The sequence below is a fragment of the Phyllobates terribilis genome, unplaced genomic scaffold, assembly GCF_046119375.1.
Source record: "Phyllobates terribilis strain yellow unplaced genomic scaffold, ASM4611937v1 Scaffold_1__5_contigs__length_1240528914, whole genome shotgun sequence".
Lineage (NCBI taxonomy): Eukaryota > Metazoa > Chordata > Amphibia > Anura > Dendrobatidae > Phyllobates > Phyllobates terribilis.
In genome coordinates this window covers 1,158,204,378-1,158,216,404 of record NW_027362761.1, presented here as the reverse complement: position 1 = coordinate 1,158,216,404, position 12,027 = coordinate 1,158,204,378, and the positions used below count along the sequence as shown (strand labels likewise).

The 12,027-nt window shown below is 44.8% G+C and overlaps 1 protein-coding gene across 4 annotated transcripts in view; it reads left to right on the top strand.

Annotated features, from left to right (window-relative positions):
• The window catches only part of LOC141162585 (cilia- and flagella-associated protein 99-like), an 83,469-nt gene that overhangs the window by 48,612 nt on the left and 22,830 nt on the right, over positions 1–12,027 (top strand). For all 4 annotated transcript variants that reach the window (XM_073648836.1, XM_073648846.1, XM_073648854.1 and 1 more), the window contains 3 exons: positions 1,655–1,723; positions 5,884–5,967; positions 7,452–7,540. In XM_073648836.1, coding sequence (XP_073504937.1) covers positions 1,655–1,723; positions 5,884–5,967; positions 7,452–7,540 — 242 coding nt within the window. The remainder of the gene's footprint in view (positions 1–1,654; positions 1,724–5,883; positions 5,968–7,451; positions 7,541–12,027) is intronic.

The window sequence follows — 12,027 nt, the reverse complement described above, 5'->3', positions numbered from 1 at the left end:
CAGAGATAGCAGTGTCTGGACATGCAGAGATAGCAGCGTCTGGACATGCAGAGATAGCAGCGTCTGGACGTGCAGAGATAGCAGTAGAGGGTCTTGCAAAGATAGCAGTAGATGGTCTTGCGGAGATAGCAGTAGATGGTCGTGCAGAGATAGCAGAAGGTGGTCGTGCAGAGAATGCAGTAGATGGTCGTGCAGAGATAGCAGTAGGTGGTCGTGCAGAGAATGCAGTAGATGGTCGTGCAGAGAATGCAGTAGATGATCGTGCAGAGAATGCAGTACATGGTCGTGCAGAGAATGCAGAAGATGGTCGTGCAGAGAATGCAGTAGATGGTCATGCAGAGAATGCAGTAGATGGTCGTGCAGAGAATGCAGTAGATGATCGTGCAGAGATAGCAGTAGGTGGTCGTGCAGAGATAGCAGTAGGTGGTCGTGCAGAGATAGCAGTAGGTGGTCGTGCAGAGATAGTAGGTGGTCGTGCAGAGATAGCAATAGACGGTCGTGCGGAGATAGCAATAGACGGTCGTGCAGAGATAGCAGTAGACGGTCGTGCAGAGATAGCAGTGTCTGGACGTGCAGAGATAGCAGTGTCTGGACGTGCAGAGATAGCAGTGTCTGGACGTGCAGAGATAGCAGTGTCTGGACGTGCAGAGATAGCAGTGTCTGGACGTGCAGAGATAGCAGTGTCTGGACGTGCAGAGATAGCAGTGTCTGGACGTGCAGAGATAGCAGTAGGTGGTCGTGCAGAGATAGCAGTGTCTGGACGTGCAGAGATAGCAGTAGAGGGTCTTGCAGAGATAGCAGTAGATGGTCGTGCAGAGAATGCAGTAGATGGTCGTGCAGAGATAGCAGTGTCTGGACGTGCAGAGATAGCAGTAGGTGGTCGTGCAGAGATAGCAGAAGGTGGTCGTGCAGAGATAGCAGTAGGTGGTCGTGCAGAGATAGCAGTAGGTGGTCGTGCAGAGATAGCAGAAGGTGGTCGTGCAGAGATAGCAGTAGGTGGTCGTGCAGAGATAGCAGAAGGTGGTCGTGCAGGGAAACAGTTGAGGGACTTGCAAAGTTTTTAAAAACAAAACAAGTTAAAACAACAAAATAAGTTAAACCAATTAATAATAAAACTGAAGAAATATTATTTCTCTTCTACAGACTTACAATGACTCCAAAATATGCGACATATTGATATTTGGAATATTTGTGAGACCCATCGGGAGTGTTAATAGGTGTTGACCCTCAGGGTTGCTGCCCCCCAGCTTGTACTGTTCCCAGTTTGCCTCTACAGTGCATGGTCATCCATGCAGTAAATACTTTCAGAGATGCGCCATCTAGTGGACAAATCATACATCGCAGGGGCGTAAGTTTTTTTGATTATTAAGTTATTATGATCCAGTGTAACAAAAGTTATTTCAGTAATAAATCATCCAAAACATACTTTGTGGTCAGTTCATATCACCTGTATTCAGCTAGATGTCTCTGTTTTGCTCAGAAGCCATGAAAAAATGGAATTTTGTGCCAAGTCTGCCAGTGCAGGAACTACCCTTTGCACGGGCTCTCCTCTCTGGCTGATACAAGGCACATCCTTAGCAGGGGGATTTTGCTGTGACGTCTGTATGCCCTTCCGTCTTTATGATGTGTATTATCTTCTCATTCTTCATTTCAGGAGCTGTTAATGGAAGCAAACATGGGGCAGTTCAATTGTGCCAACCCCGAGAAGTCAGAGAAAAGCAAAGTAAGTGCAATGCCCCCGTGGGTACAGCAGCGCCATCTTGACCTTTCCCCATCCATGAATAATCCCTATTGGATCAACAGGTAGGAAAAAGCCCTGTGAAGGAGCTTCCCCACTGCTGTAAGTGCCAGCATTTCACTAGGACATCAGTGGAGTCTGATTGCTGGGACAACCCTTAAAGAGGTCCATTATACTGTATGGAGGACTATGTGGAACCCATTATACTGTATGGAGGACTATGTGAGGCCCATTATTCTGTATGGAGGACTATGTGAGGCCCATTATACTGTATGAAGGACTATGTGAGGCCCATTATACTGTATGGAGGACTATGTGGGCCCATTATACTGTATGGAGGACTATGTGAGGCCCATTATACTGTATGGAGGACTATGTGAGGCCCATTATACTGTATGGAGGACTATGTGGAACCCATTATACTGTATGGAGGACTATGTGGGCCCATTATACTGTATGGAGGACTATGTGAGGCCCATTATACTGTATGGAGGACTATGTGGGCCCATTATACTGTATGGAGGACTATGTGTGGCCCATTATACTGTACGGAGGACTATGTGGAACCCATTATACTATATGGATGACTATATGGGGCCCATTATACTGTATGGAGGATTATGTGGGGCCATTATTCTGTATGGAGGATTATGTTGGGCCATTATTTTGTATGGAGGATTATGTGGAGCGATTATTCTGTATGGAGGATTATGTGGGGCCCAGTATTCTGGTTGAAGGACTATGTGGGGCCCAATATTCTGGTTGGAGGACTATGTGGGGCCCATTATTCTATATGGAGGACTATGTGGGCCCATTATTCTGTATGGAGGACTATGTGGGGCCCATTATACTGTATGGAGGACTATGTACGGCCCATTATACTGTATGGAGGACTATGGGGGGTCATTATACTGTATGGAGGACTATGTGAGGCCCATTATACTATATGGACGACTGTGTGGGGCCCATTATTCTGTATGGAGGACTATGTGGGGCCATTATACTGTATGGAGGACTGTGTTGGGCCCATTATACTATATGGAGGACTATATGGGGCCCATTATTCTGTATGGAGGACTATGTGGGGCCATTATACTGTATAGTGGTTGACCTGCGACTTTGTCTAAGTTTTTCATTTTGGCCCTCTGTGTGTTTGAGTTTGACATCCCTGATCTGGACCATTGCTTTCTATTGAAGTGGCGCACAGACAACCTCTTGTTATTGTGGACACCCCCTCAAGATATGACACTAGTTTTTTATATTTGCAGTAGATTGTTGCTACCAATCCATTACCTTTGGAACACTATTCATAGATGGAAGAATATATTATTACTCCTGACAGTGTGCTGAGTGACAGTCCAGCCGCCTAGTCAGGGCAAGGATGTGCCAGGCTTCCTCCATGTGTCTCCTGTTCTGAGTGATTACCTGGCTCCTTAGCTGGTTCTCTGCCTCCAATTACTGCCAGTTGTAGCTTAGCTCAAGTGGTATGTGTTTGCTCTGTGCTCCCTGTCTTGTATTCTGATCTTTGTTGCCCGACCTTGGATTTGCCTTTGACCATCCCTTTGCCTAGCCCCTTTATTTTGATCCGCTACCTTCCTGGAATTCTGACCTCGGACCATGACCTGACTACGCCTCTATCTTTCCCCTTAGTTTATGATGAGCCCTCTTGGTATCTGACCCCGGACCGCTTGACTACCCAACCTCATGGCTTGTCCCTGAGCAGTGACTAGCATCACAGTACTATACAAAAAATGATGCTCTAGATATGTCAGGTCCTCTTCAAGCTGCCCACACTCCATAGATTACTATCCAAATCCATCAATTCTATCAGTACCAGCTAATAATATAATCTAATACATATAGGGAAACCTCGAGAGCCCCTCAGTGACTGATATTGGAGAAACAAAGAATGGATATGTTCATGTGTTAAGGGTGCTTAACAATGATGTTCTCTCATGATTGAAATGGATTATCCCATGAATCATTCTCATAACAAAAGTCCCTAAAGGTTGGTATTAGCTGTTTGTGTTTTTTTTTTTAAATAATTTTCAATGTTTCTAGAATAAAGAAAAACACTCTTTCTAATAGTTTCTACTTCCATTTGTCCCAAGTAGTGCTTTTCATAGAATCATAGAATCATAGAATCATAGAATGGTAGAGTTGGAAGGGACCTCCTGGGTCATCTGGTCCAACCCCCTGCTCAAAGCAGGATTCACTAGATCATCTCAGACAGATGTCTGTCCAGCCTCTGTTTGAAGACGTCCATTGAAGGGGAACTCACCACCTCTCGTGGCAGCCTGTTCCACTCATTAATCACCCTAACTGTCAAAAAGTTTTTTCTAATATCTAATCTGTGTCTCCTCCCATTTAGTTTCATCCCATTGCTTCTAGTCTTTCCTTGTGCAAATGAGAATAAAGATGATCCTTCTACAATGTGACAGCCCTTGACATATTTGTAGACAGCTATTAAGTCTCCTCTCAGTCTTCTTTTTTGCAAGCTAAACATTCCCAAATCCTGCAACCGTTTCTCATAGGACATGGTTTGCAGACCAGTCACCATTCTGGTCGCTCTTCTCTGAACTTGCTCCAGTTTGTCTATGTCTTTTTTAAAATGTGGTGCCCAAAACTGTACACAGTATTCCAGATGAGGTCTGACCAAAGAGGAGTAAAGACCGATAATGACTTCACGTGATCTAGACTGTATGCTTCTGTTAATACATCCCAGAATTGTATTTGCCTTTTTTGCTGCTGCATCACACTGTTGACTCATGTTCAGTCTATGATCTATTAGTATACCTAAGTCTTTTTCACATGTACTGTTGCTTAGCTCTATTCCTCCCATTCTGTATATGCTTTTTTCATTGTTATTGCCCAGATGTAGTACTTTGCATTTTTCCCTGTTAAAAACCATTCTGTTGGTTGCTGCCCACTGCTCCAGTTTATTTAGGTCTTTTTGAATCCTCTCTCTCTCTTCTCTAGTATTAGCTATCCCTCCTAGCTTTGTGTCATCAGCAAATTTAATCAGTTTACCCTCAATTCCTTCATCTAAATCATTGATAAAGATGTTGAACAATACAGGTCCCAGGACGGAGCCCTGTGGTACCCCACTTGAGACATTCATCCAGCTGGATGTGAAGCCATTTACAACCACCCTTTGAGTCCGATCACTAAGCCAATTATGAATCCACCTAACAGTTGCCTGGTCCATTGCATACTTGGTCATTTTTTCAATAAGGATGGTGTGAGATACTTTGTCAAATGCTTTGCTGAAGTCAAGATATACTATATCTACAGCATTTCCCTGATCCACCCAGTCAGTGATTCTGTCATAGAAGGAAATTAAGTTAGTCTGACATGACTTGTTAGTTACAAACCCATGCTGACTCTGGTTAATCACTTCATTCTTATCCATGTACTTACATACATGTTGTTTAATAATTTGTTCAAAGATCTTTCCTGGTATAGAAGTCAGACTCACCGGCCTATAGTTCCCTGGGTCCACCTTCTTCCCCTTTTTGAAGATAGGGACAACATTTGCTCTTCTCCAGTCTTCTGGGACTTCTCCTGTTCTCCAAGAATTTTCAAAGATTATGGAGAGTGGTTCTAAAATTTCTTCTACGATCTCCTTCAGTACTCTGGGGTGTAATTCATCTGGACCTGGAGACTTGAACTCATTTATGTTAGCTAAATATTCCCTCACAATCTTTCTGTTTACAGATAACTTGGATTCCTCTATTCCTTTAAAAGGACAGTGAAGATCAGTTGATGTTACATTTTCTTTCTGAGGGCAGGTCTGTATAAAATCAGTCTCCTTCCCCCTCTGGCAGCTGCTAATGTTGTCCCTTCTAACTACCCCTATAGAAGCAGTGTTCTCAGCTGTTCTGCTAATTACTGTGCAGACTGTGCTCCTTTCCTGACAACCAGAGAGAAATGTTTTTCCAATACCTGCTCTGGAGTGAAGAGGGGATGACTGTGCAGAGATCTGGCTGTGGGGAGAGTGACTGAGCATGTGCGTCCACCAGCTCTTAATAGGTGGATGCGCACGTTGCTATACATTATGAACACCAGGTGGCGCCATACTGACTGAATAAATGTCACAACTCATGGCTGGATCGAGTTTTTAACATTTTCCGGTGTCTTTACAGCGCGTTTTATCCGAAATAAGGAAAGAAGAAGATGACAAATTGTCCTTTAACAAAACGAAACTCCAGCCGCCTCCGATAAAGAAGGTGAGTCTAGGGCTCTGTGCACACAGAGTCATTTTACAGCCGACTCATTTTCTAGTGTAAACCACTTTAACCATTTCTTAAGTTTTTTCGAAGTGGACTCGTTTCAAAAGACTCTTCAAAGAAACTCTCCATTCGCATACCTTTAGGGTATGTTCACACTACAGTTTTGCTTTTTCAATTTTCATTGGAGATTTTCGTACGGAAACCGCTCCAGGAAACTTTGATGCTTTAAGGAGGCATCTACTGTTAACATTTATTTTTTTTAGCAGTTTTTAACCACTTTTTGGGAGACTATTTTCTGTCTTTTTTTAATTTTCTTTATATCCATCAAGCAATGAATAAAACGCGAGCATTTTTCAAGACGTGAATGCTAATCTAACTTTTATTGTATGTATGGAGCGACTTCATAGCGGAAATGGTCTTCAGAATGTACGCCGCTTCTGTTACCCATTTGACACTTTTGGAGACATGAAGTGGTTAAAAAAATGTCTGAAAAGACAGAACATAAGACCCGCAAGTCGTTCTTACATAGAAAGTGGTTCTGAGACTTCAAAATACCCTATGGCTACGGCCACACCTGAGTCTTTTTGCTGAGTTTTTGCAGAAAACCCAAGTTTTTGAGGAGTTTTGAGATTTGGAGGAGGATTTGGAAAGTTTTCGCTCAGCTTTTGCTCCAAAACCTCCACAAGTGTGCACATACTCCAATCCTGTGTAACCCGTGGGGGATATTTGCTGTTTCCATGGATGAGTGACACATCTGGTCGCAGGATTCTCCATCTTCTGACATCTTATGGACGGCATATAAGTCTTGCTTTGTGCCCACTGGTTGACTTGCAAGGATCAATGTTCTTCCAAACAGTCTCAGCTGTGCCGACAGAGAGTCCTGGAATATTTAAACAGGTTTTCCAGAGAATAAGTCATCAGTATGAGATCAGTGGGGGTCTGACACCTGACACCCCCATCAATCAGCTGCTCGGATGTTGGTGGCAACTTCAAAAATCTCCGCTCCTATTGGAGAGAATAAGAGCTGACCTGCAGTACCAGGAGCGGCCACTACAGTGTGTGGCGCTGTGCACTGCTTACACCCGACCACTGCACGTAACAGCTGATCGGTGGGGATGTCGGGTGTCGGACCCCTACTGATGTGATATTGATGACACCTATTGTCCTCATGCCTAGATGGCACGTGACCGGAAGTAAATGGAGACCGATGGGGACTGGTGGCACCGCGGCTTATCACATCACCTGCCTCTTAGAAAAAAATATACAATCCATTTTATGTAAAATTACCACTAGGGGGAGCTCTGTGCACACGGATGTATACAGCTAGTGCTGAGCTCTGTGGAGACAGTAGGCACAGATATGGAGCGGAGGTGGCCTTCTTTGCACAGGGGGAGACCTGGTGCCGGTGTGCAGGGAGCACCAGATTATGAATCCTAGCAATATTGATTGGAGAGCGTTTTCTTCCATATTATTCCCTCCAGGTGGACAATGTCCCAGTGAGACTGAATACGGCGGCCATACTGAGAGAGGGCGCTCTATATCAGAGGCAGGTGGAGGACGAGCTGAACAGGTAGAGTACGCAGAGGAGTCTCATGTAGTGCAGCACACAGGCAGTGCCGCCCTCCGCTGCCTCCATTGTGAGCGAGCCATTAGAAAATGGCCGATTTACATTTGACCAATTGTCACGTACATATTATTGGGATATATGGTATTATACACTATTATGTAGCCTGTAGAAATCACATAGCCAGCAATTACTCATTTTCTAATACATTATTAATTTTTTTTTCTCATGCCAGTAAATGTGTCTGACCCGTGATTTGTGTCACCATCGGGCTCAAACGTCTGCAATGGAGGCATAGACAGTATTTTAGATTATTGAAATTGCATGCCGCCCCTAAAAAACTTCACACAGGACAAAGAGAGGTACCGGGAGGGAGTGAGCGAAACGCTGAGCCGAGTGATTCTCGCATAGAAGGGAAAGAGTGGTACCGGGAGGGAGTGAGCGAAACGCTGAGCTGTGTGATTCTCGCATAGAAGGGAAAGAGTGGTACAGGGAGGGAGTGAGCGAAACGCTGAGCTGTGTGATTCTCATATAGAGGGGAAAGAGTGGTACCGGGAGGGAGTGAGCGAAACGCTGAGCTGTGTGATTCTCATATAGAGGGGAAAGAGAGGTACCGGGAGGGAGTGAGCGAAACGCTGAGCTGTGTGATTCTCATATAGAGGGGAAAGAGTGGTACCGGGAGGGAGTGAGCGAAACGCTGAGCTGAGTGATTCTCATATAGAGGGGAAAGAGTGGTACCGGGAGGGAGTGAGTGAAACGCTGAGCTGTGTGATTCTCATATAGAGGGGAAAGAGTGGTACCGGGAGGGAGTGAGCGAAACGCTGAGCTGAGTGATTCTCGCATAGAAGGGAAAGAGTGGTACCGGGAGGGAGTGAGCGAAACGCTGAGCTGTGTGATTCTCGCATAGAGGAGAAAGAGTGGTACCGGGAGGGAGTGAGCGAAACGCTGAGCTGTGTGATTCTCGCATAGAGGAGAAAGAGTGGTACCGGGAGGGAGTGAGCGAAACGCTGAGCTGAGTGATTCTCGCATAGAAGGGAAAGAGTGGTACCGGGAGGGAGTGAGCGAAACGCTGAGCTGTGTGATTCTCGCATAGAGGAGAAAGAGAGGTACCGGGAGGGAGTGAGCGAAACGCTGAGCTGTGTGATTCTCATATAGAGGGGAAAGAGAGGTACCGGGAGGGAGTGAGCGAAACGCTGAGCTGTGTGATTCTCATATAGAGGGGAAAGAGTGGTACCGGGAGGGAGTGAGTGAAACGCTGAGCTGTGTGATTCTCATATAGAGGGGAAAGAGTGGTACCGGGAGGGAGTGAGTGAAACGCTGAGCTGTGTGATTCTCGCATAGAAGGGAAAGAGTGGTACCGGGAGGGAGTGAGCGAAACGCTGAGCTGTGTGATTCTCGCATAGAGGGGAAAGAGTGGTACCGGGAGGGAGTGAGTGAAACGCTGAGCTGTGTGATTCTCGCATAGAGGGGAAAGAGTGGTACCGGGAGGGAGTGAGCGAAACGCTGAGCTGTGTGATTCTCACATAGAGGGGAAAGAGAGGTACCGGGAGGGAGTGAGCAAAACGCTGAGCTGTGTGATTCTCGCATAGAGGAGAAAGAGTGGTACCGGGAGGGAGTGAGCGAAACGCTGAGCTGTGTCATTCTCGCATAGAGGGGAAAGAGTGGTACCGGGAGGGAGTGAGCGAAACGCTGAGCTGTGTGATTCTCGCATAGAGGGGAAAGAGTGGTACCGGGAGGGAGTGAGCGAAACGCTGAGCTGTGTGATCCTTGCATGCCGCCCCTAAAAAACTGCATAGAGAGGAAAGAAAGGTGCTGTGAGGGAGTGAGCGAAATGCTGAGCTGGGCTGTTAAATAGCTGCGACACATGCAGGGATTGACTAACGAACAGGCAATCCCTGCATGTGTCGCAGCTGTCTAACAGCCGCTGTGACTCGAACATAGTTGACGAGCATGACGAAAATATTCGGTCAGCACCCGAGTTTACTCGGTGAAAGGGGTAACTGAGCACACTCGCTCATCACTAGTAACAATGTTTTGACCTTTTGACTTTCAGGCTCCATATCTCTCCATCCACTTCTGCTTTGAACGTGAGACTTCCATCATTTTATAGACAATCTTCTTGGCTATCTCATACATAAATTTGACTACTATTTAGCATATGATTAGTTATGCAGATTCTTGTCATGTCGCTGCATTGTTACTGTTTTGCTCCTGATGGTGGAAAAATCTTTTTCTTCTTGTTTACTACAAATTACAACCTGTTCTCACATTCCCTAATAGCTCCGTGTGTTATTGGGTCGATTCCCAAGAGAAAGTTCACTCAAGGAGCTTCCATGAAGAAGATTTCCCAAGAAAAGAGAAACTGCATCATCCAGCTCATCGATATCGGCCTCTCGGCCAAGAAAATTGCCAAACTGCATCATGTGAGCGCCATGACAGTAGGAAGAATGTGAAATGAAGTCCATCCAATAGCCAAAAGGTGACGTCCAGGCAAAATATCGGAGTGAACAAGTCGCTCATCACAAGGTCTATCAGCTCTGGTGCGACAAACACGACAGCGGAGGAGGCTCATAAGCTTCGTAATAGATCACAGACGTCCATGCGAGCACCGGGCAACGCACGTTACACAAGTCTGGAATGGTGGCCAGAAAAAAGGTGAAGAAGCCGCGACTTCAATATCCTCATAAGAAGTGTCAGCTCAAGTCTGAGAAAAAGTACGAAAAGTGAAAGATTAGAAACGGGAGACTGGGAGCGATGAGACGAAAGTCAATAGGCGAAGCTCTGATGGGTGCAAATGGGTCTGGAAGAAATAAGGGAAAAAGGGGCGAACGGGTGGAGAAATTGAAGGAACTGTTAAGTTTATTGGAGGAAGCCTGATGATATGGGGATGCTTCACAGCCAATGAAGTTGGATACTTGACCAGGATCGATGGTGGTCTCAATGCTGAGCTATATGTGAGTATCCTGCAAGACGAGTTACTTCGTACATTCAAGTACTATGGGTATAAAAAGGATGACATAGTGTTCCAGCAGGACAATGACCCAAAGCAGACATCAAGATTGGCCAAGAAATGGTTCAATGACAATGACGTCGAGGAGCTGGATTGTCCCCACAGTCCCCAGATCTCAAATGAATCTATCACTTGTGTGTAGAGTAGAAGAAAAAGCTGTATACATACCCGAGTGAGTCCAACAGCATGCACCAACTATGGGAACGTGTAGAAGAGAGCTGAGATCAGATGTTGGTGGAGACATGCTGGAACCTGATAGAGAACATGCCCAGAAGAATTCATTCAGGCAGTGCTGAAAGCCAAAGGTGGATTTAAAAAATATGAAAAATTAAAATTTTAGACTTTTAGGAGCAAAACAGTAACAATGCAGCGACATGACAAGAATCTGTATAACTAATCATATGCTAAATATATGCAAGTCACATTTATATATGAGATTGCCAAGATGGTTGTCTATAAAATGATGGCAGTCTCATGTTTGAAGCAGTAGTGGATGGAGAGATATGGAGCCTGAAAGTCAAAAGGTCAAAACATTGTTACCCTTTTGCTTGTCAGTGTATAAAAACACATCACTGCCCCCTATAGATTGGAACATGGACCTGAATATTCTTTTTAGTAGTTATTTTCATTAGCATTTGAACCGGCACATCACACCATCATCCAGCAATCATAGTCACTGTAACAAAACCTATGATTTCCACCAAAAGACAACCACCCCTGAGGCTGTCTGTGGAGCTGTCAGAATTCCAGTTGTCCTTCTACAGTTTGACCACTACTGGCTGCTATTGTTCACCTTAATAATTTTTCTGCAATCCCACTCCTTACCACTGGAGGCTGCTGTTGTGTTCTGCAATTGCCTTTTACTAAGTGCTTGAGTATTGTGTCTAGCTGTTAGCCTAGTTTCCAGTCTCCAAGCTCCTGAACATTCTTACCTAGATTGTTCTTGCCTATCTACGGATTATTTCTATTGGTTTCCAGCAGTACTAAGCCAGTATCGTAACAGGAGCAGATCACTTGTCACTAGGGTTTATGAGGTTTTCTTATTCCCATTACTGAGATAGGTGATGATAGTTGGTGCTCATAAAGTTCTATGGAGAAGTGTAACTGTCCTTTCCGGAGAACTTGCAGCGGAATGTCTGTGTTCCTCTAGCTCCTCCTTCCTCCATATAATTTAAATGCACCAACTGTCACCTCCAATCTCAGTAATGGGAAAGTCTGTCTCAATACAGATTTTACAAACTTGACCCATAAATTTGAGAATAAAAGATCAATCCAGGAGAAGAAAGAAGCAGATTTCTCTGATAAGAAATAAAAGTTGCTTATTTTCATGTGTACTATTGATTTATTAAATAAAAATTAAGATGACGGTTTCTCTTTAAGAACAATTTTTTGTATGGAGAAGCCAAAGAAACCCAGTTGATCTTAAAGGGGTTGTCTAACAAGAGCAAACCTCTCCCCTGGCTGTTTGTGGCTGTGTGCTTCT